The 21,722-nt window shown below is 45.0% G+C and overlaps 1 protein-coding gene and 2 long non-coding RNA genes across 4 annotated transcripts; all 3 read left to right on the forward strand.

Annotated features, from left to right (window-relative positions):
* Positions 1 to 14,209: 14,209 nt before the first annotated feature.
* Positions 14,210 to 16,002, forward strand: LOC111946712. Its single transcript, XR_002872443.1, has 3 exons — positions 14,210 to 14,664; positions 14,782 to 14,840; positions 15,744 to 16,002. It is a non-coding gene; the product is annotated as an uncharacterized LOC111946712 (long non-coding RNA).
* A 385-nt stretch (positions 16,003 to 16,387) lies between these two features.
* On the forward strand, positions 16,388 to 17,749 carry LOC105356777. 2 transcript variants are annotated; one of them, XR_002872442.1, is made up of 4 exons: positions 16,388 to 16,894; positions 17,012 to 17,046; positions 17,232 to 17,293; positions 17,452 to 17,749. It is a non-coding gene; the product is annotated as an uncharacterized LOC105356777 (long non-coding RNA). The 2 variants fall into 2 exon arrangements; XR_002872441.1 differs by having other exon boundaries at positions 16,388 to 17,046.
* Positions 17,750 to 18,514: 765 nt separating this feature from the next.
* Positions 18,515 to 20,982, forward strand: LOC101164935 (tripartite motif-containing protein 16-like). The gene is made up of 3 exons (XM_023951095.1): positions 18,515 to 18,854; positions 18,902 to 19,545; positions 20,526 to 20,982. The coding sequence occupies exons 1-3, from the start codon at positions 18,515 to 18,517 to the stop codon at positions 20,850 to 20,852; spliced, it is 1,311 nt and encodes a 436-aa protein (XP_023806863.1). The 3' UTR covers positions 20,853 to 20,982.
* Positions 20,983 to 21,722: the final 740 nt, after the last annotated feature.

The following is a 21,722-nucleotide window of genomic DNA, read 5'->3' on the forward strand; positions in this document are numbered from 1 at the left end:
GTCCAAATGACCATCTTGGCGTAAGGTGGGATGATTACTGGTTGCTGACGGGGCAACTTTGCCACACCCTGACAAGGTATGGGAGGAACCCTTGTGGCCACACGCTGACACTCTGCAAACGCCTGGGTCCAGGCCTGCCCTTCCATAGGTGATACGATTGTCTTGAATGCTGATATCCCTGGATGACTCCCTTGAGTGAGAGAGAGAGGACCACACGGCTTGAATAATGTTCATTCCCAATATTCCCTTGTCAGCCCCTAAGCAGCCATCATCCACAATGATCACCCCTTTTTCAAGAATATGCATTCCTCCTACCGTGCAGTTCACCAACATGTAACCAATGTAGGGGATCTTCAGGCCATTAGCAGCTCGTAGCGCCAGCCAAGGGACTTGTCCATCCTTGGTCACTCCAGTCCCCTCCAGGTGTTGGGTGAACAAACCTTTACTCAACAAAGTCACTTGAGAACCTGTATCGAGCACAAAAGGTATGGTTTGACCATTCATCTCAATAATCACGGTAGGGCACTCACCCACTAGGGCAGACTTTGGCTGGGCTGCTTTTAATGTGGGCTCCTCGCTCTGGACAACCACCCCTGCTGCCTGGCCCTCGACTGCAGGGGAACTCAAAAACCCTGGCGCTGGTTTGATGACTGGGTGCAGTGGCGCTGGAGATGTCCGACCTGGTTGCACAACTTGCATATAGGTCTACCTTGTGGGTCCCATCGGTAGGTCTGCTGTTGCCGGTCTGTCCGTCGTGTCCTTGCCCAATTTTCTTGCATGGGAGCCACGTGGTTGTCTGTAGGCTTTGGTGCTGGATCATCCATAGGAGCCTGCGTCTTTAGTTCTGCCAGAAGATTTGCTGATATGACCTTCATCTGTTCAGCGATCTCTTTCCGCATTTCCTTAAGCAACTCTGCTTGCATCTCAGCCCGTATTTGACTATGTGGTTCCCCTGTACTGATTGTAGCCACGCCTCCTGGGGATCGGGCTACCACTCTCTGAGAACAAACGGCCGGCTCTCCATCTTCACTTTCTTGTTCCAAAAACCGCGCTTCTTTAGTGGGTTCAGAGAAGGTCATTCTCTCATTACGTCACATTTGTCTGCTTAGTTCTTGTTTTACACGACCTGGCTTAAGCCCAACCATGAGCTGATCCAACAAAAGATCTTCACCATCATGCTCATCTTCATCTTGCTCCCGCCACCTGGCAAAGAGCTCTCGTAATCTCAACACAAAAGTCCGCACACTCTCTTCAGGCCTCTGCTTGCAATTAAAGAAACTGGCCCGCAGCTGCGCTCTGGAGGCTGATTGGCCATACAGCCCCTGTAAGATGTCCAATATCTTCTGGCTAGTATTTCTTTCTCTTGGACGTAAAAGTTGTAGCTCTCGTTTGGCTTCTCCTTCTAGGGCACCGAAAATAAAGTCAGCCTCTTGTTGTTGATTAAGTCCCTGTGCTCGCAGCATGACTTCTACCTGAGCTCTCCATTCGACAAATTTAGTTTTATCGCCATCAACTTTTGGAATCCAAGCAGCCCCCATAAACCATGGCACAATGTACTGTGTAGTATATGTAGGGTGAGTACTACCGTGAGCGGCCTCCATTTCTAACAGTGGAGCTGGTATCCTGCCGACAACGCCAAAAAATTAAAAGATGTCGCGCCTTCAGCGCAAGGTTCTGGGATACCAGCACGAGTTCCACCGTTAGAAAGGATGAACCCAAAATATGTTGGTGTCAAAAGAAATCTTTAATATGTACCAGTGGTGACTACCACGAGAAAAATAGCTAAAAAATTCTAAAAGTCCCAAAAGCATAAAATGGCCAGGTAAAAGGAGCAAAATCGATCACAAATAAACACGCCTATAAAAACACATTAAGAGTCCATCTTGGCAGTTCATGCATTGTAAAGAAAAAAATAGGAAGTCCTTCAATTTAAAGCAGTGGGTGAGCAGCAGTCCACGAAAGGGGTCCCGATTAATACTTTTCTGCTCCAGCAGTGGCCCCCTTCCTGCACGCCACTGGAATGGGGAGAAGGAAACTCAGCTGCAGTTCAACAAGGCCAGACAGTAGCCACGTTCGTGCTCACAACACCAGTTACGTTTCTTTAAACTTAGCTTTATGGGCGATTAATCACATCCATTCCAGGCCCTATTACAACTGGCCTCTGGGGTTGGTCCTCCGCAGCCCCCCTCGATCCGACCACACGCCTCTCTTCTCCAGTCGGCTCTCCTGCTGGTCCCTGGCCGCTCTCTGGTGGTGCTGCTCCTCTGCTGCGAGCCAGCGCTCGATCGTCTGGCTGACTCGTAGGGCGACCCGTTCTGGCACCACTTCACCCCAAGCTGCTTCACCCGGTGAGCGTTCCTTAGGGGGGGGGGACTCCTCCGCTGTCGGTCCAAAGCCTACTCCTGCCGCAGCAATCCTCCCCTGTGTCGGTCCCGGCAACTGCTCGTCTCGTGGTGCTGCTGATCCGTTTCACAAAGACACACACAGGACGTCACACACCAAGAAATTAACTTATTGCTAGAAATGATGCCAGGAGTCCAAAAATGATAAAAGAGCAAAGAAAACGGAAAGACATGATTTTTTATTTCTTATTAATGTTTCCAGGTTTTGTTTGTTTTGTTCTGCAGCTTGTTAATGTTTGTATATAACCACAATGATCATAATTGAAACACCACTGGGAATGCTTTTCCAATAGATCAAAAGGTTATTGAAGTGGGACTTAAGTATTTTACTCTTTTTCAATAACTATATTTGTCTTTTTTAGCTGTAATTTTAATTTTTGTGATACTTCCACAATGGTTGTTCTTCAATTACCATAAAGCATCTTCCTGGCCTCAAGTTCATCGCTTTTATAATACTAAGGTTTCTCAAAGACAATTTTGTACTACTTAGTTTACAACCCAAATATTATGCAATTTAATTGGAAAGTAGAAACCCATGGATAACTTTATTTTTGGATGCTAGTGTGCTGCGGGATTTTTGTCAAGGTTAAAGTGTGCCGTGGCTCAAAGAAGGTTGAAAAACACTGGGTTAATGGACTAATGGGTAAGAGCGGGCAAAGAAAGTTGTAATATAGCAGGGGGTGAGTGGAGATAGGTTCAGGAGTGTCAGGAGTGCCTGTTATCCAGCTCACCTGTGGAAACACCAGAAAAGGCCTGAGGAGAGCAATGGCAAAAATAACCAGCAGAGGGAGACAGAGGAACAGTAACATGTAAAATCACGCCACTGGGTTTGTCTATATCACAGATACAGGTATTATACATACAGTGGTGGACAAAATTGTTGGTACCCCTCAGTTAAAGAGAAAAAGTCCACAATGCTCACTGAAATGACTTGAATTGTTCAAAAGTAACAATAAATTTAAATTGATTGAAAATTAAATAATCAAAATCAGCCATTACTTTTGAGTTGTTGATTAACAGAATTATTAAAAAAAAAACTAATGAAATAGGGCTGGACAAAAATGATGGTATGCATTACTTAATATTTTGTTGCACATCCTTTTGAGGCAATCACTGCAATTAAATTGTTTCTGTATTTGTCAATAAGCCTTCTGCACCTGTTGACAGGTATTTTGGCCCACTCCTCATGAGCAAACTGCTCCAGTTGTCTCAGGTTTTATGGGTGTCTTCTCCAAATGGCATGTTTCAGCTCCTTCCACAGATGTTCAATGGGATTCAGATCTGGGCTCATAGAAGGCCACTTCAGAATAGTCCAACGCTTTTCTCTTAGCCATTCTTGGGTGTTTTTGGCTGTGTGTTTTGGATCGTTGTCCTGTTGGAAGACCCATGACCTGCGACTGAGACCAAGCTTTCTGACACTAGGCAGCACATTTCTATCCAGAATGCCTTGATAATCTTGAGATTTAAGTTTACCTTGCACAACTTCAAGACACCCTGTGCCAGATGCAGCAGAGCAGCCCCAAAACAGAACTGAGCCTCCTCCATGTTTCACAGTAGGGACAGTGTTCTTTTCGTAGGATGTTTCATTTTTGAGTCTACAAACATAGATTCTGACATAGATGTGCCTTACCAAAAAGCTCCAGTTTTGTCTCATCTGTCCAAAGGACATTTTCCCAGAAGCTTTGTGGCTTGTCAACATGCATTTTTGCAAATTCCAGTCTGGCTTTTTTATGATTTCCTTTCAACAGTGATGTCCTCCTTAGTCGTCTCCCATGAAGTCCACTCTGGCTCAAACAACAACGAATGGTGCAATCTGTCATGATGTACCTTGATCTAGGAGTTCACCTTTAATGTCTTTGGAGGTTGTTCAGGGCTCTTTGGATACAGTTTGAACTATCCGTCTCCTAAATTTGTCATCAATTTCCCTCTTCCGGCCACGTCCAGGGAGGTTGGCTACTGTCCCATGGGTCTTAAACCTCTAAAATAATATGTGCCACTGTGGTCACAGGAACTTCAAGCTGCTTAGAGATGGTTTTATAACCTTTACCTTCACAATGTTTGTCTATAAATTTTGTTTCTAACGTCCTGGGACAATTCTCTCCTTGGTGTTCTGTTGTCCATGTTCAGTGTGGTACACGCCTTTTCACCAAACAGCAACGTGACTATTTGTCTCCCTTTAAACAGGCAGACTCACTGATTATGGGTTTGAAAACAGCTGTGATGTCAATTAAAGGACATACCTGAGTTCATCATGACCCCCTGGGTAATTAGTTCTCAGTCTTTTATGGAGGTACCATCATTTTTGTCCAGCCCTAATTCATTAGTTTTTGTTTTTTTTAATAATTCTGTTAATCAACAACTAAAAAAGTAATGGCTGATTTGGATTATTTCATTTTCAATAAATTGTAATTTATTGTTACTTTTTAACGTTTCAAGCCATTTCAGTGAGCATTGTGAACTTTCTTTCTTTAACTGAGGGGTACCAACAATTTTGTCTACCACTGTATGTATAATACCTGTATCTGTGATATAGACAAACCCAGTGGCGTGATTTTACATGTTCCTGTTCCTCTGTCTCCCTCTGCTGGTTATTTTTTGCCATTGCTCTCCTCAGGCCTTTTCTGGTGTTTCCACAGGTGAGCTGGATAACAGGCACTCCTGACACTCCTGAACCTATCTCCACTCACCCCTGCTATATTACAACTGTCTTTGCCCGCTCTTACCCATTAGTCCATTAGCCCAGTGTTTTTCAACCTTCTTTGAGCCACGGCACACTTTAACCTTGACAAAAATCCCGCAGCACACTAGCATCCAAAAATAAATAAACATAGGAAAAACTCATAGTCTGTATTGATCTAGAGCCCCTCCGCAATCTCACATACATTTTTGTGATAATTGTGGCAAAAAAAGCTGTTTTTTTTCTAACAGATGTAATAAAAGTTGTTAGAAGATTTAAAAACTGTTTAATGTGTGTTCGTTGTGGTTTCAAGACGTTTAGCAACAAGGACTCCTGTGAGACGCTGTCACTTTAACCCAATGCATCATGGGAGATGTAGTGTGAAAACGGCCAGAGATCGCTTCTCTGAGCTTCGTTGTTTTGTTCACTTGTTCCACGGTCTGTTTTTAGATCAGTGAATGAGGGTAATTTCCCACGGCACACCTGACCACCTCCCACAGCACACTGGTTACTGGTTGAAAAACACTGCATTGGCCAACATTTAGAGAAATTGACCTGACATCCATAAGATTAGTTTGGGTTTGATTCCAGTTGTCTTCTTCATCTTTCAGCCTGACCCACCTTTTGGATTATCTTCTTCAAGAAATAACATGAAATCTGGACAAAAACATGCTTTCATTTTGATTGAAAATTAATATGTATTTTAAAACTGAAAACTTTTGAGTGTTTATTTCAAAACTGTGGCTTTAGTTCTCACTTTAGTGGAAATTGCACCAATGGATTGATGTCCCTCAGGGGAAAATGCACTTTTAGAGAAATGCTGCATTTGTGTGGTGTCGGAATGATCTGAAAAATGATTGTCCAACTTTTTTTTTTTTACTTGTACTGTCCAACAGCTGAGCTCACAGATAGGAGCTAAAGGCTTCTTGTGTTAGACATATTTCACTGCTACAGCAGGGGGTTCTGGATCTTCTGACGCACAAGTTTTGTATTTGTATAAACCCCTTTTGCAATTTAGGCTTTATTTATATTAATTACATTTGTATCGTTTTTTTGTTGGACCGGACAGAAAAGAAGAAGACAAAAAAGGGAGAAATAGGAGACCGGGGGTAAGGACACAGAAGAAAGGGGGAAAAGAGGAGTTAAGGAAATGTGGAGGATGATTACAGAGGTGTTGGAGGGGTGCAGTCATTAAGTAACAAGATGCTGAAGGAATGTCGTCATTACCGTCTGGTGTAAATGTTAGTCAAAGGGGGCGGGGCCTGTCCACACATACTAAAGTGTTACAAATATACCTGTTGGCTCCAAAAATCTTCACGTACAATCATATCAACATGTACTCAACACAACCACAGTTCACACGCACATATACATACAAACCAATACATGTAAAGCATTTCCTTCTGTCACACATACTATTTGTGTTTAGAGAGTGTTTAGAGAGACTCTGGCCGAAGTGGTAGCAGTACCCAGGACCCCCAGACACTGACATGGTATTGCAGATTGAGGGAATCCGCCCGCCAGGCAGTCCAGTCAGACACCCGAAACAGGTCTAGCAGGACCGCCCCACGGCCCCCCAACGTCTTAGCTTTAGCTAAACATAAACTAACTAATGCCAAGTTCAATTACTATAATCCAAGTGTTTTTGTTTTTCTGGATTTTTCCAGATGGAGATCAATTCAAGTCACAGGGTGACTTTTTAATTATATTGCCATAGAAATTACATGATTTTTGCAGCGTGACCATACAGTCAATGATCATGACCCACCTTATCTCAAGAATAGCTTTGGCAGATTGGCTGGCTGATTGTGATAGATCTTCACACTGTAGCGTCCACTAGCAAACACCATAGCCCAGGAGTGGCCAATGAGCCCACTACATCATTAGCAGAAATGTTTATACACAGAATCACACAAACTAAGTTATTGATCCTAGTTAGTAGTCCATCTATACTGGAGAGCAGAGATATCTGTGTTTTACTGTTACTAATTGTTGTTATGGTCCTTAACAAGTACCTGTATGCAAGGCAGGGTCGACACAGGGACGCACAAGGCACTGAGGCTGAGGTTTTTTAGAAAATATTTGCACTTTCTATGCAATTTTGTCCAAGACATGGATTCAACTACTATAATACAGTAAATGTTAAATAAGCCCAAGAAAGACAAACCCTAGAAAACAGTGCGGATTAGGAGCTCATGCAAATGTCACCTTAAAGTGTGTTGGTTTTAAATTAGTGATAACATTTTCAAAAAAACTTCCAAACTTTCTTAAAATACTCTGTGCATCTCCTAATATGTTTTAAAAAGTATTCTGGCCCCTCTGATGTTGGAGCAGTTGGCCTTATGGCCAGCCAGTGGGAACACAGGATTAGACCTTTAGTGTTTCTGCTCTACTAAAATAAAACAGAAACAAAGAAATCAAGAGTTAAAAACCTTTTTAAGCTATTGACAGGGATGTCCTGGAAGTAGGATTATAGTCTTAAATCAAAAGCCCCAACACCAGTCTGAGTCCAAAGTACCAATAAGTCCCAATAATTGCCAAAGAGAATAGGATGAATGGTAAAATCTCTACAGCTGTTTTTTGACACTGCTTTTGAAACATTACATTATCGGAAAATGTCTGACAGGCAGAACACAGGACTGGACTCAGATGCAGAGCTTGAGAAGGTTTTTAATTCTTGGACACAAGAGAAGAGCTAGCTTTGACAGGTGATTGCACGTGACAAACAGGCACAGGACAAAGGGAAACACAGGCTATAAATACATGAGGAGGGGAAGCACAGGTGGGAATGATCAGGGATGATGAGGCAGACTCAGGTGTGGGGAACAGACAAAGCAGGAAGGGGAAGATCTGGAACGAGAGGTAGGTTAGACTTTCAAAATAAAACAGGAAAACCCACACAAAACAACAGGAAGCTTGACGAGACATGACAAACCCCCCCCCTTAAGGACCGACTCCTGACGGTCCAGGAGCCCCAGACCTAAAGAAATCCGTCAGGTGTGACCTGTCCACAATAAAGCGTTCCGGAATCCACTGCCGCTCCTCCGGACCATAACCCTTCCAGTCCACTAGGAATTGGCGACCCCGGCCCTGCTTCCGGACAGCCAGAATCTTCTGCACCGTGTACACCGGACCCCCACCCACCATTCTGGGCAGAGGGGGTGGCTCCGAGGGAAGGCATCAGGGAACTGTCCACCACCGGCTTCACCTTGCTGACTGTGAGCTGGAATTTGGGATGGACCCGGAGGGACCGGGGCAGCCGAAGGCGGACCACTGCAGGGTTGATGACCTTGGGAAATGGACCCCTTGGGAAATGGACCCACGAATCTTGGAGCCAACTTTCCGCTAGGAACGTGCAGGTTGAGGTCCTTGGTTGAGAGCCAGACCTTCTGACCGGGACGGTAAGTGGGGGCGGGACTCCTCTGGGGGTCAGCAACCGCCTTGACCCTGTTCTGTTGCCGAATCAGAACCTGCCGGGCTGCCGCCCAGACGCGATGGCAGCGGCGGACCAGGGCGTGGACAGACGGAACCGCAGCATCTGTTTCGGCCGCAGACAGGGGAAGCTCGTATCCGAAGACACACTTGAAGGGCGAGATGCCGGTAGCCGAAGTGGGCAGGGTGTTTTGTGCATACTCAACCCAGATCAAGTGCCTGCTCCATGTTGAGGGGTTCTGAGAGACCAAGCACCAAAGGCCGGTTTCCAGCTGCTGATTAAGGCGTTCAGTCTGGCCATTGGATTCAGAATGGTATCCCAAGGTCAAGCTGACTGTAGCACCGATGAGCCGGCAGAACTCCTTACAGAACCGGGATATGTACTGAGGCCCCCGGTCCGACACAATGTCCTTCGGGAAACCGTGGTACCTCACAATCTGGTTCATGATAACTTCAGCCGTGCCTTTAGCTGAAAGCAGTCTAGGCAGGGCAATGAACCGGACCATCTTGGAGAACCTGTCCACGACCATTAGAACTGTGGTGTGTCCACGTGAGACGGGAAGGCCGGTGACGAAGTCCATGAAAATGTCCGTCCACAGTCTGGAAGGAACAGGAAGCGGTTGTAGGAGCCCCATGCGACGACTGGTGGAAGACTTGTTCCTGGCACAGACTGAACAGGCCGGCTCCATGCGTAGCCACCAGAACCTCCGAGAGATGGCGTGCATGGTCCGCCTTACTCAAGGGACAAAAGGAAAGCAGAGAGGTGTGGGCCCCGTGGATCACCCTAGAGCGCAGTGTCGGGGGTACAAATAGGCGATTCCTCGGGCAACCACTGGGCGTTTGCACCCCACTGTTAGCCTGCATTACCTCAGATTCTATCTGCCAAGAAACCGCTCCAACCACACAAGTCAGTGGAAGAATAGGTTCAGGTTCTGTGGCAACAGGCACGGGGCATCCGGCTTGACGTTCTTGGACCCCCGCCTGTAAGAGAGGGAGAAAGAGAAACAATCAAAAAAGAGCCGCCATCGGGCCTGGCGAGCATTGAGTCTCTTGGCAGTCCTGATATACTCAAGGTTTCTGTGATCTGTCCAGACAATGAAGGAGTGCTCTTCCCCCTCCTGCCAGTGCCGCCACTCCTCCAGATTCACCTTGACCGCCAACAGCTCCCGATTGCCGATGTCGTAGTTGCGCTCCACCTGAGAGAGAAGCCGGGACAGGAACGCACAGGGATGAACCTTCCCATTCTGCTCCGACCGCTGCGACAGGACAGCCCCTAACCCTTCATTGGAGGCGTCCACCTCCACGATTAACTGACGGTGAGGATCAGGCATAGTGAGCAGTGGAGCGGATGTGAAGTGGTGGTTCAGCGCCCAGAAAGCGGCCTCGGCCGCAGGCATCCACCGGTACTTCACAAGTGGAGACGTGAGGGCATGGAGGGGTGCTGCAATGGAGCTGAAACCCCGGATAAGCGTCTGTAAAAGTTCGCAAAGCCAAAGAATTGCTGCAGCTTCTTACGGCTGTCAGGTGTCGGCCAGTTCTTCACGGTGCTGACCTTGGCTGGATCCATCTCTACCGCCCCTGCGGACACAACAAAACCTAAGAAGGCGACGGTGGTGACGTGGAACTCACTCTTTTCAGCCTTGACGTAGAGGTTATCCAGAAGTCGCTGGAGGACTGCAGAAACATGGGAGACATGAGAGTCCAGGTCCAGGGAGTAAATCAGGATGTCGTCCAAATAAACATACAAAATAAACATACACGAAATGATCCAAGAAGTCCCTGAGGACATCATTGATCATGGCCTGAAAAACGGCGGGGGTGTTACTGACTCCAAAGGGCATGACCAGTTATTCATAGTGGCCTCTTGGTGTATTGAACCCTGTTTTCCACTCGTCCCCCTCTCTGATCCTGACCAAATGATAGGCGTTACGGAGATCAAGCTTGGTGAACACCCGGGCCTGCTGGAGCTGGTCAAAAACAGAGGACATGAGCGGCAATGGATAACTGTTCTTGACGGTTATGTTGTTGAGCGCGCTGTAATCTATGCAGGGTCGGAGAGTCCCATTCTTTTTACCGACAAAGAAGAACCCGGCACCAGCTGCAGATGAGGGACAAATGAGACCCGCTGCCAGGGATTAAATGTATTTGTTAAGTGCCTGGCGTTCTGAAGATGCGATCAAGTACAGGTGTCCTTTAGGAATGGTGGACCCTGGAACCAGGTCGATGGCGCAGTCAAAGGGCCGATGGGGCGGGAGGCTCAGAGCCTGGTTCTTATTGAAGACCTCGGCCAGATGATGGTAACAGGAGGGTATAGTGCTTAGGTCAGGGGCCTCTGGACCTGAAGCAGGACGAACAGGGACAGGGTTATTGTTCATGATGGTTCGTTTACCTGCGGGATGGGAAATTTTGTGTCACATCCTGGCCCCCACTCAAGTATTTTTTCGGTCGCCCAGTCCACCCGGGCACTGTGCTCACACAGCCAAAGAAATCCCAGAACCACCTTCCTAGAGGAGCCCCTAAACAGGTGGAAAGACATGACCTCTGTATGGTGGTCTATGGAAAGTTTGAGAGGTTCGGAAACATGCATTATATCAAAGAGACCCCTCCCACGAAGGCCCCGGGCCTGGATGGGTCTGTCTAGAGCAGGGGTGGGGAACCCTGGTCCTCAAGAGCCTCAACCCTGCCTGTTTTCCAGCTCTGCCTCACCAGCTTGCTGTTGATTAGCTGACTCAAGTGATTTCACATCCTGATTGACTGAACACACCTGATTTAAGTTATAAGCATCAAGCATTCCAGGGAGAGCTGGAAAACAGGCAGGGTTAAGGCTCTTGAGGACCAGGGTTGCCCACCCCTGGTCTAGAGGCTGTGGCTTAAGACCTAAGCCGATGGGCAGCTTCCAGTCCATAAGGCTGACATCAGCCCCGGAGTCAATGAGGGCTACGAGAGTCGTAGAAGAGCCATGGTGGGTTACCACTAATGACGTGAGGCTCCGTGCGCGTCTGTCCATAGCGGTGACTGACTCACCAACTTGGCTTTTTTCATGGGACAGGAGATAACGGGATGACCGATCTCCCCACAGTAGAAGCACCGACCCTCCTGCAGGCGTCGCCGTCGTTCCTCCGCCGAAAGACGTGTCTGTCCCTACTGCATGGGTTCTTCACATCTTTCCGCCAAGACGAAGGGATGCAGGTCGGCTGTGGAGCGGCGGAAGTTTCGTCTTTCCATGGAATCCGCCCTGCGAGACGACCCGCCTCCTGATGATCCGCCTCCACGTCGGGAGACCAGTTCACGGATTCGATTATCCGTGAGGATGGCGAGAGCGATCAGAGAGTCAAAATCCTGAGGTAAGTCCACCGGAATGAGCTGCACCGGAATGAGCTGCTCCTGAATGCGCAGAGCCAGCCCCTTCATGAAGAAATCATACCGCGCCAGCGAGTTCCACCCACTCTCAGCTGCTAGGGTGCGTAATCGGATGGCATAATCGCAGACAGAGTCCCCACCTTGACGTATGAAGGTGAGCTCACGGGCTTTATCCTGGCTGGTAGATACCGGGTCAAATGTGTTCTGAAGCGCCTCCTGGAAGGCTACGAGCCCACTCAGCCATAGCCCATGCACGAGCCCTCCCCGCTAAATGAGAAATCATGAAGGCGATCCTGGCTCTGTCAGAAACAAAGGCATAGGGGGAATGTTCAAAATGAATCGAACAGTCAGTGAGGAAGGGCTTACATAGTCCAGGTTCTCCACCGCGGTCAAGTGAGCCGACATCTGTGGAAGTCAGTCGCGCTAGCCGTCACTGACTTTTTGCATGCGTGTTTACATCATAGTTTATGGTACACACGCCCAGCGAGCTGGAAAGACGGTATAAAGCGCTAATATCACCCATTTCACTGTCTGTTACCCATTATCACATAACATGTACTGTACTCTGAAATCAGTGACAATTATTGCAAGCCCTATATTGTTATTTGATGTACAAATGTATTCATTTGGATTGCATGTCTGTTCATTCCATAATAAACTACCAGAAATAACGTGTTATGTCTGAAATATAATCAATCAGACAGATTCTGATTACTTAATTATTACGTAAAAAATAACTATTTTAGAAATCAACATGGCAAATGCAGATCAGTCATCTGAAATATATGCAGATTATGTTACTTATAAAAGTCATTCATATGATTAAAACATAATACTATATCAGTAAAGTAGACACAACACTGTTTCAGAAATTTTCATAGCAAAATTTCATCATGTATCAAAAGTTAAAAACATGTGCAAAATTGTGCTACATTAGGAAAGATTTTTGAATCAATTTATCAATTTTTGGAGCTAATGAAGTAATATCACTAAAAGTCAATCATTTTAACAATTTTCAATAAGTGATTAATCATTTGTTTTACTTTTTTTCATATTTTTTTGTATTTTTTTTTTTTATAATAAAGTAATGCTGTAGAGGAAAAATAAAAAGGGTCCATAATATGTCGATTGTCCAAGGTTGGTATTTCTTCTTCTGCTGAATGACAGCTGATCTTCTGGGTTCAAAACAGTTTATAGTTCTCTTCTATGTTATGTCTGGAGACATTAGATTTGGGTCCATATCCTTCTTCAGCTGATATCAGCTGCGGTGAAAGTTGAGGTCAAGTTGTCTGCATGTCAGAGCTCTGCTGTTATTCAGGTGACGTCAGACGTATGGAGAAAGTGAGGAATCCAGGCGTCATATTTCTTGAAATTATTTGGCTCTTTGATTTATTACTGCATGTTGTTTCAGACGACCGTAATAAGACACTTCTCAAAGTCCTTCATGGTGTTCAGAACCAGAACCTTGACCCGGTCCGGTGGACCGAGTGGTTTGACGTAAATCCTGCAGCCTTTAACCCAAGTGTTCTCAATCTGCTTACGCTTCCTGAGAAGCCGTGCATGTTTTGAGATTTCAGCATTCCTTCTGGTCAGATGGTCGTTCAGATAAGCAGCCGAACCTTTCAGGTGTTTCCTTTGGGTCATCAAAGCTAGCTTGTGTTTTTGATTCACAAGCCTGATGAGGATCGCTGGTTTATCCGTCTCCTTTCTCCTGGGGAGCAGGTGGCAGGTCTCGATGGTATTGAGATCCAGGGAAATCCCTTTAGATGTGAGAAATGAATGTATTTGCTGTTCCAGAGTCTCTCCACCGCTCTCTGTATTAGCACTACTAGCTACGCTAGCGCTAGCATTAGCAGTGCTTGCTCCTGCTGTCTGCTTCGCTCCAGTTTTGATTGGTACTCCAGTGAGAATGGCATTATTCCTCCTTACTTGCTGTTCCACATTGTCCAGTCTTTTCTCCCGAATGTCGACCCGGTTTTTTCTCGCTGCTCGTTTTGAGCCCGAAATCTTCGGAACTCTTCCATCATTTCCCAAAGTGGCGTTAGCTTAGCGGACACTTGGTCCATAAAGCTTTTCAGCCTTTCTTGAATAACGTCAAGAGTCTTTTTGAGGTCTTCGTATTCCTGGGTTTTCTTCGGGGGCATGGTCAGCTCTCTTTTTTGGAGAAAATCAACCTTTTAAGTAATTTGAAGATAGTTGTATTCGCAGAGAGGCACGCCACGCGTCCTGCTGTGTAACCTGGAACCGGAACTACCATTTATTTCAGAGTACAGTACATGTTATTTGATAATGGGTAAGAGACAGTGACATGGGTGATATTATCGCTTTATACCGTCTTTCCAGCTCGCTGGGCGTGTGTACCGTAAACTATTTATTTAGGTTTACATAAATCAGGGTTCCAGCACATAAAACTCACAGAAATAGGATTCTAAAGTTTTATAGAATTGAGGTGAAATCACATCCTTCACAACTGGATTAAGGACAAAACCCCCTCAATTTCTTGATGGCAGAGGGCGTTAATGGAATACATTCCTTTGGAATGCCTGACTAGTCTCTCACACTCCAAAACTGATATCTTTGAGAAAACTTGGAGGCCATTCCTTGACTATAGTAATGTGAACATTTCTGCCTATGTGACAGACAGAGCTGTGGGTGGTAGTTTGTCCCTCATGGTGTTCCATAGATGAACATTCATGGCCAGCACCTGTCTGTTGAGCTGTGATTGGCTCACAAGGCTGATAAATAGCAGCAGTGGGAGTTCCATCTAGGTGCTGGTTTCCTGGTTTGGCCTTGGTGGGTGAGCTTGACATGTGGACCTTTTTTACTAAAGCTTTTAATCATTTGAGTCCTTTTACTAAAGTTTTTAAGCATTTGAGTTTGCAAGATTTTAAATTATATTTATATTAACAGGTGGTGGTGCATGCAAAAATTCAGTGACGGCTGGCGAGATGTCGGCTCACTTGACCGCGGTAGGTTCTCCTGAGTAACGATCGGGAGGAGTGAGCTTGATTTCCAGGCTCCTGGCAGGCATGGGAGTAGGAGGAGATGGGATGGACGTAGAAGGTCCTGGAGGAGGGTTGTTCCAGATTGAACTTGAACGGAGGTCTTGAACTTGGGTAGAGACCTGACCCATATGGGACGCCAGGGCCTTCTGGAAGTCCTCCTGTTGGGCAAGGCGGGCTTCCAGGCGTTGCAGGATTGATGTTAATCTACTGCTCTCTGCAGAGTCCATTCTGGCCTGTTTGTACTGACAGGCAGAACACAGGACTGGACTCAGATGCAGAGCTTGAGAAGGTTTTTAATTCTTGGACACAAGAGAAGAGCTAGCTTTGACAGGTGATAGCACGTGACAAACAGGCACAGGACAAAGGGAAACACAGGCCATAAATACATGAGGAGGGGAAGCACAGGTGGGAATGATCAGGGATGATGAGGCAGACTCAGGTGTGGGGAACAGACAAGGCAGGAAGGGGAAGGTCTGGAACGAGAGGTAGGTTAGACTTTCAAAATAAAACAGGAAACCCCACACGAGACCACAGGAAGCTTGACGAGACATGACAATGTCATTTAAAATTAAAGTTGCGAGCAGCTGTCACTTCATACCTGGTCAGAGTTGCACATAGCAAATTCATGAAATCATTTTTTCAAAGTGGTAGGGTTTCCATTTTATACTTTGGTAGAAAAATTGGTAAAAGTAATTTTTTTTATTTCCTTGGCAACTGAGGGTTTTTGTTGACCCTATCTACCCTATCAGATACCCTATCTGTATATCAAATCATATCATATATCATGTCATTTTGTTCAACTTGATCTAAAGATTTGTGTTATAAACATTTCCAATATTCCTGTAAAAAAATGCTGTTCTTCTCCAGCAGTGGAACGCAGGTGCATCCCACAGCGATGGAGACGTAGATCTCAGAGTAGGAGTGGCGCCCGCCAGCGCAGGAGCCGGTCCTTCTGAGGATGACGGACGGAGAGTAAACTGGAGTACTGCGGTACTGCCTGCTCTCCTCTCCTGATGGTCCAATCAAGCAGCCTTTGCACAGACAGTAGGCCTCAGGGATGGAGCGAGGATATCTGGTTGGGTCATAGGAAATCCTGAAAAATACATGGAATCTTTTTTTTCTTCAACTTTGGTTGGTTAAACACACCTTGTTACCATCAACAGAAGCACAGACACACTGCTACAGAACTCAGCCATCACCTCATCCAAAACAGAGATGCAGTTTCATCCATGAGTTTCACAATCACGGATATTTGTGAATGCAGACTGCACAGATCAGATCAGGTACACGAAGATGTAAAAGAGACAGGATTTATAAGAAAATGATTATAGTTATACAGACCATTTCCAAAAAATGAGAATATCAGGGTAAAGTGTGTCATTTTCATATTTCCATTAAAAATTAATAAAATATGGATTCAGGGCCTACTGTGTAACCCTTGTTCTATCCTAGGCACTTTAACATTGGGAGTTGGGTCATCTAGACCCCACAAGACAGTGCGCTGAACCGTTTTTCTTCAATGATTTGTGATCTTCACTGGTGTTCATGGATTACATGAAATTCTCTTCACCTGTAATTTATTTCAAGTATTTATTTATTTAGGTTTACATAAATCAGGGTTCCAGCACATAAAACTCACAGAAATAGGATTCTAAAGTTTTATAGAATTGAGGTGAAATCACATCCTTCACAACTGGATTAAGGACAAAACCCCCTCAATTTTTTTTGATGGCAGAGGGCGTTAATGGAATACATTCCTTTGGAACGCCTGACTAGTCTCTCACACTCCAAAACTGATATCTTTGAGAAAACTTGGAGGCCATTCCTTGACTATAGTAATGTGAACATTTCTGCCTATGTGACAGACAGAGCTGTGGGTGGTAGTTTGTCCCTCATGGTGTTCCATAGATGAACATTCATGGCCAGCACCTGTCTGTTGAGCTGTGATTGGCTCACAAGGCTGATAAATAGCAGCAGTGGGAGTTCCATCTAGGTGCTGGTTTCCTGGTTTGGCCTTGGTGGGTGAGCTTGACATGTGGACCTTTTTTACTAAAGCTTTTAATCATTTGAGTCCTTTTACTAAAGTTTTTAAGCATTTGAGTTTGCAAGATTTTAAATTATATTTATATTAACAGGTGGTGGCATGAGTTCTGACCCTGGGGCATGAGAGGTAATATAAGGGTTTGTAAAACATGTCTTTGTCCCAGGGAGAACTAACTTATTTTTCTTTTTCCAGCAGAGTTGCCACTGCTGTTTTGCTTGTAGTGTTTTTAGTCATTGTTTTTAATTTTCTTTTAATCAAGCTTGACACCCTTGCTTTTATCCATTTTTAAACTGTTCTGTGCTCATTTTTAGTATCTTGGTGTCTGGACCTGGCTGAAGGTGGCTGCCTCCTCCTTTTATCCTTATGGTGGCTGGTGGGTGCCATATAGTATTGTGTAAGGGGGATCCCCCTGTTTTCAGCCCATAAATTAGTGGTGACCTGCTCAGGTGCACCTTTTTTTTTTTTTTGTATTTTCTTTTAATCACTGTTTGGGTTGTGGTGTGTTTTTGTGTGCATTTGGGCCCTGAGCAGGTACTCCTGGTGAGGGTTTTGGATCGGAGATCTCCCTTGGTGGTGGTTGTGGCTACCCGCCAGTGCAGTGGGGCTGAGGCAATCCTGGAGGCAGCCGCCCTCATGCAGTGTTCGAGTGCGGTCCAACTGTCCGAGTCTATTTTAACTTTCTCTTTTATGGAATTTGTGTCAAGTTTTTAATTATGTTTTTAACCTATCAAATCCAGTCTCCATTTGGGTTACAAATGTAAGAGGGCGTTCGGTCACACCTATATGATAAGAGCATTTGTGTAGAAGTGTACTTTCTTTTCGTCTGCTGTATTTTATTTATTCACTTTATTGCACATCTTAAGACTCCCCTTGCATTATTAATGGATTGTGATGGAAAACCTTTGATGTACCCAACACGTCTGGAACTGTTTTTTTCTTTTCTCCGGCTGTTTTTATTTTATTTTATCCTTTTTTTTTTTTTTTTTTTTTTTTATGTACATATTTCTTTTTTTTCCCATATTGCTTGGATATAGGGGCTGGCTCTCCTCTTTGCTTGTTTTTTCTTTTCTTTACATCCTTTTTATGTACTGTCTTGTCTATGTACTTGTCAATGTGGTTATTGACAAAAATTGAACCGTCATCCTTTTTCCTCTACTACTTAACTGCTTCATTGTTTCAGGATCCAATAAAAATTCTATCAAGTTTAAATACAAATCTAGATTTTTAACACTTCCTTCTTGAAAACTGATGGGATTTTCTGTCTTTATTTTTTCTCATTTTAGTGGCAGAAATATCCCCTCATAGTTCCAGAGTCTGTCCTAAATTCATTCTAAAGAACTTCTGACTGTTGTTGCTAAAACACAGCATTTGATAACCATGAAGAACTTTGGAGTTTTTCTCTTGATCTTTGACTGACAGTAAAACCAATAAATTTTTCTGAGTTGCAGTAAGTCCTCTGGGAAATCAGACTCTCCTGGACTCTGATCCTTAAATCCCTCCTCCTGATGACAAGAGTCTTGAAGGGACACAAGCTGTGAGGAAACCTTGACTGCAGAAAGAACTGCAGCTTCTTCAACTGGAACTCTGCAGCAAAATGAGCAGGAAGGATCTGGATGAAGAAAGCTTCTGCTGTTCCATCTGTCTGGATCTGCTGAAGGATCCGGTTACTATTCCCTGTGGACACATCTACTCCATGAAATGTCTTCAAGGATTGTGGGATGAAGAGAACGTCCACAGCTGTCCTCGGTGCAGGAAGACCTTCACAGCGAGGCCTGTTCTGGTGAAAAGCACCATGTTAGCAGTTTTAGTGGAGCAGCTGAAGAAGACCGGACTCCAAGCTGCTCCTGCTAGTCTCTGCTCTGCTGGATCTGAAGATGTGGTCTGTGATGTCTGCACTGGAAGAAAACTGAAAGCCATCAAGTCCTGCTTGAGCTGTCCGGCCTCTTACTGTGAGAAACACCTTCAGCCTATTTGAAAGCAGCTGCATTTAGGAAACAGAAGCTGGTGGAACCCTCCAAGAACCTGCAGGAGAACATCTGCTCCCGTCATGATGAGGTGATGTTCTGTCGCACTGATCAGAAGTGTATCTGTTATCTCTGCTCTGTGGATGAACATAGAGGCAACGACACAGTCTCAGCTGCAGCAGAAAGGACTGAGAAGCAGAGAGAGATGGAGGAGAGTCAACAACAAATCCAGCAGAGAATCCAGGACAGAGAGGAGGTGAAGCTGCTTCAACAGGAGGTGGAGGCCATCAATCACTCTGCTGATCAAACCGTGGAGGACAGTGGGAAGATCTTCACTAAGATGATCCTTCTCATCCAGAAAAGAAGCTGTGATGTGAAGCAGCAGATCAGAGCCCAGCAGCAAACTGAAGTGAGGCGAGTCAAAGGTCTTCAGGAGGAGCTGGAGCAGGAGATCACTGAGCTGAAGAGGAGAGACGCTGAGCTGAAGCAGCTCCCGCTCACAGAGGATCACAGCCACTTTCTGCTAAACTACCCCTCACTGCCACCACTCAGTGAGTCCACCCCCTCAGCCATCATCAATGTCCGTCCTCTGACATACTTTGAGGATGTAACAACAGCTGTGTCAGAGCTCAGAGACAAACTGCAGGACATTCTGAGAGAGGAATGACAATAAGCCTTTGGACAGGCTTATTGTCAGACTAGTTAGTATTCAGAGATTATTTAACTTAATGTTAATTTATTTAAGTTAAACTTAATAACTATTTCTTTTAAAAGGCTGCTAGAAGTTGAAGCTGGGGTAACTATGGTGCACTGGGGTTCTGTCCTCTTTTCTTTTCTACTTCTACCCTTCCTCTCCTCTATTCTTGATCATAATTTATCATTTAGTTCTCCATGCCTCTGTTTGGTACAGTGCGATTCATGTATTGTCCCTCTTTTCCTCTCCCCTCCTGGGGAGTGGGAGTGCTTCCAGACTCCAGTTGGCTCATCCGTGCTCCAGTTCCTGACCGTCTACCTTGCCTTTGCTCCCGCTCCTACACCTGGCTGTGGATCCTGCCTCTGGCTCATCTCTGGCTCGTCTCTGCTCTGTACCTGACCGAGTACCTCGCCTTTGCTCCTGCTCCTACACCTGGCTGTGGATCCTGCCTCTGGCTCATCTCTGGCTCGTCTCTGCTCTGTACCTGACCGAGTACCTCGTCTCTGCTCCTACTCCTACACCTGGCTGTGGTTCCTGTCTCCGGCTCGACTCGCGCCTTTGACTGTCCCCACAACCATGGCTGAAGCTCGTCTGCTGGACTTTTTATATATGTAGTTGTAGATTTAGATAAGTTAATTCTTCTCTAAGAGTTCTGTTAAATCGCCTGTCCGTCCTGGGGGAGGATCCCTCCTTCATGTGGGCACCCCTGAGGTTTCTTCGTTTTTTCCGGAATCCGGTTTTTTTGGGAGTTTTTCCTTACTGCGAAGGGGGGTCTAAGGGCAGGGATGCCAGTATAGCTTCGTCAGTTTGTTAGTTCATTTTAGTATTTTCCTATTGAACTCTTTGTATTCGTGATCCTTTTGAGTTCATGTTTACTTCGAAGCCCATCGAGACAACTGTTGTTGTGATTTTGGGCTATACAAATAAAATTGAATTGAAAATTGAAGGAATGGACAAACATCTCACTGACAGTCCCTCGTGTGGACGTTTTACTGTCAGAACCAGAACCAAAGAGCAGAGCTGACTTCCTCGGATATTTAAGTCAAATCACACTGGATCCAAATACAGCATGCAGACATCTGTTACTGTCAGATGAGAACAGAAAGGTGACATATATGGAAAAACCTCAGTCTGAACATCCAGACAGATTCACTATTCATGCTCAGGTTTTGAGTAGAGAGAGTCTGACTGGACATTGCTACTGGGAGGTGGAGACGAGAGGAAACTGTTTATGTAACAGTCGCATACAAGAACATCAGCAGATCTGGAAATGATAGTGTATTTGGTTATAATGATAAATCTTGGTCATTAGTTTGTTCTCCATTCAGTTTCTCATTTTACCACAAAAGCATAGGAACCTCCATCTCAGCTCCTGGTTCCTCCAGAGTAGGAGTGTACCTGGATTACAGAGCAGGTGTTCTGTCCTTCTACAGCGTCTCTAAAAGCAGGACTCTCCTCCACCGAGTCCAGACCACTTTCACTCAGCCGCTCCATGCGGGACTGAGTTTGTATTATGTTGGATCCACAGCAGATGTGTGTAAAGTGAAATAGTTCCTGAAAGAAGTGAAATGTTTGTTTTCAGGGATTTCTCTGCTTTGGATCATTTAAAACTAAATGTTTGAACTGCTAATATTTTGTGGAGTAATGTTTGTAGTCAGAAATAGAGAGAACTAAAAGAATCTTTAGAATGTGGATTGGAGACATTTTCGAACATGAATGTTAAACTTTTGGGAGTAAAATCTGTTTTCTTGTGGTTTTTTGAACTTTGGAATTTAAAATGTTTTTGTGTTGTCATGGGAGCTGAAGGAACCTGTAACACAAATAGCATCAGTGACATCACAATCCCAGACTTTTTCTGGTTTGTTCTACAAAGAAACGACAAGAGAAGAAGCTGTAGGGGAAGATTGTGTTTGTGGAAAGAATTTTTGAATTTAATTTCTGCTTCATTTGACAACTTTTGATTGAAGATTTGTGTTTTCGTTGCTCTGTTCTTCAGAGAAAAGTTGTTTCTGATCACATGACAATAAAAACATCCTGATTCTTTTGTCTTTATTCCAGACTTTGAGTGAAATGTGATGAAAAGTGGGAATAATATGAGGGAAGAACTGAAGGAGTTTTCCTGAAACTCCAGAAATGACTGAGTT

This window comes from Oryzias latipes, chromosome 21 (assembly GCF_002234675.1).
Source record: "Oryzias latipes chromosome 21, ASM223467v1".
Classification (NCBI taxonomy): Eukaryota; Metazoa; Chordata; class Actinopteri; order Beloniformes; family Adrianichthyidae; genus Oryzias; species Oryzias latipes.